Source organism: Penaeus chinensis, chromosome 13, assembly GCF_019202785.1.
Source record: "Penaeus chinensis breed Huanghai No. 1 chromosome 13, ASM1920278v2, whole genome shotgun sequence".
NCBI classification, from domain to species: domain Eukaryota; kingdom Metazoa; phylum Arthropoda; class Malacostraca; order Decapoda; family Penaeidae; genus Penaeus; species Penaeus chinensis.
The window spans coordinates 11,527,266-11,529,765 of record NC_061831.1 but is presented as its reverse complement, the minus strand read 5'-3'; the positions used below and the strand labels follow the sequence as shown (position 1 = coordinate 11,529,765).

The window sequence follows — 2,500 nt, the reverse complement described above, 5'->3', positions numbered from 1 at the left end:
CGTATGTGTGTGTGTGTGTAAGATTTATAATGATGCACAAAATTACAATACTATGTAAGTCCTCATAATCAATATCTGACTAGACTCATTAGTCTTCGAGTTTATTCATTCTAAGCTCTTTCCTCCTACAAAGATATGCAAAGACCAGAGGTCTTCCCTCTTCTATTCCTTTGGTAAGTGATTAAAGTGCACCAAAGCCCACTCGCGTACCTTTCAAGGGCTTGTACTCAGCGGCCCCTGCAGCTTCGATCAGGGTGAAGGTCATGATGACAAGCCCTACGACCGGGATGAACTGGCCGTAGAGAAGGGGCGTGTCCATCCGGAGCCAGCAACTGTAGGGGGGAAAGTGTTTTGGTGTGGGTAAGGCAGTTAGAGAGATAAGCAGATACTAATAAAAAGGGAGATGGCGATGAGGACCAAAAAATACAATGGTAGCAGTAGAAATATAAGCGATAATAATAGTAACGGATAGGGATTGGTGATGCAAGAAAAACAACAACAATAAAGCAACCACAAAAAAAAAAAAGAAAAAAAAAAAAACACTTACTGATACTCTCCTCCGTAGTTGTCGTACTCGAAGCACATGCAAAACATGATGATGAACGCCGCCAAGCCCCAGCCGATGAGAGTGTTCTGCAGGCGGGTGAACATGCCGTCCTTCTTGACCACGTAGGCCACGAGGGAGTACATGTGCAGCGCCTCCAGCATCATGAAGATGAAGCAGGCGGTGAAGAAGTAGTGGATGAGGATGGAGATCACTCGACACAACGTCTAGAGGAGAAACGAGCGCTAGAAATGCGTGTGATGGTGTGGTCCTTGTGGAAAATGTAAGGTTGTGGTCATATACATACATACATACATACATACATACATATATATATATATATATATATATATATATATATATATATGCACATGTATATATTTACATACATATAAATATGTATACATGCATATGAATATATATTCGCAAATACATATAATATGTATATGTGTGTGTGTATATATATATATATATATATATATATATATATATATATATACATGAATATATATATATGTATATATATATATATATATATATACACATAATTACACACACACACATGCGTGTAATTATGTATATACATATATATATATATATATATATATATATATATATATATATATATATATATATATATATATATATATATTTATATATATATATATATATATATATATGTGTGTGTGTGTGTGTGTGTGTGTGTGTGTGTGTGTGTATATATATATAAAATGTATGTATATGTACATATATTTTTTCCTTTATTGTTTTTTATGTATATGTGTGTATGTATGTACGTATGGATGGATGGATGGATGGATGGATGGATGGATGGATGGATGGATGGATGGATGGATGGATGGATGGATGGATGGATGGATGGATGAATGGATAGATGGGTGGATGGATGGATGGATGGATGGATGGATGGATGGATGGATGGATAAATAGATGGATGCATGTATATGTATATTTATATATATATGTATATGTATATATATACAGATACCACTCCCCCCATCCCCCCACCCACACAGGCACACAGCAACGGTCTGTTCCTTTTTATCTTGCCACTTAATCTTCCATCAACGACACGCTGAACATTCATCTTGCCCGAGGCAATCCGTCTTCCTTTATCACGTCCACCATCAAATCTCATTCAGTTCGCATCAACACCTTTCACTCGGCTTTTTCCCGCATGTCAAACGAAGGCACCCTGTGTTCTGCCTCACCTCGTTCTCCATGAAGGGGAACATGAGTACGGCGTGGGCTAGCAGGAGGGCGATCTCCATGTTCATCTGTATAACCCTGTCAGGCGTGAAGATCCTCAGCAAGAAGAAGAGTATGAGCGTGATCGTGAGGAAGATGATGATGATGGTCGAGGCGGACTTCGAGATGACCGTTGCGACCACCTTCTGCTCCGCCGGTAGGGTGGGGATGGGCCTCGGCGTGGGGGTCGTGGGAGGAGGACCTGGTCAAGTGAGGAAGCATGTCAAGTAGGCCTATTTGGATGTATTGAATTAAATCAGTTTAGACATTTTACGATGGGGAATCTGAAGTTCTCTAGGCAATGGTGGGTGATTACTGTTATGAGTCGAGGGAATAAACATAATTCATTTGGAAGTGGTTCCATCCTGTATATATACTATAAACAAAACGAAGAAGTTATGAGCCACGGGTTCTTGCTAAACCGAGTTTTTAAAGAGACTTCCAGCTCGCTCTTGAATTGAATTGATTCGGAATTTATAACAGAAATAGATTCTAGATTATTTCATCTTATTGATATGAAGGACTCACGGATGCAGGAGGTCTTGTCGGAGTTCATCTGGTATCCCATGGTGCAAATGCAGAATGCAATGGGATCGAGTTCGGTGGAGTTATCTTTGCACACGCCGTACTCCGGACACGATATTTCTTCACACGGGCCTGTAGTGCGGTCAGAGGTCAGTCACGCGA

The 2,500-nt window shown here is 40.0% G+C and overlaps 1 protein-coding gene across 3 annotated transcripts in view; it reads right to left on the bottom strand.

Annotated features, from left to right (window-relative positions):
* Positions 1 to 2,500, bottom strand: part of LOC125031507 (adhesion G-protein coupled receptor D1-like) — a 24,655-nt gene that overhangs the window by 3,299 nt on the left and 18,856 nt on the right. For all 3 annotated transcript variants that reach the window (XM_047622372.1, XM_047622370.1, XM_047622371.1), the window contains exons 5-8: positions 2,342 to 2,470; positions 1,777 to 2,015; positions 548 to 771; positions 211 to 332 (exon numbers count right to left, since the gene is read on the bottom strand). In XM_047622372.1, coding sequence (XP_047478328.1) covers positions 211 to 332; positions 548 to 771; positions 1,777 to 2,015; positions 2,342 to 2,470 — 714 coding nt within the window. The remainder of the gene's footprint in view (positions 1 to 210; positions 333 to 547; positions 772 to 1,776; positions 2,016 to 2,341; positions 2,471 to 2,500) is intronic.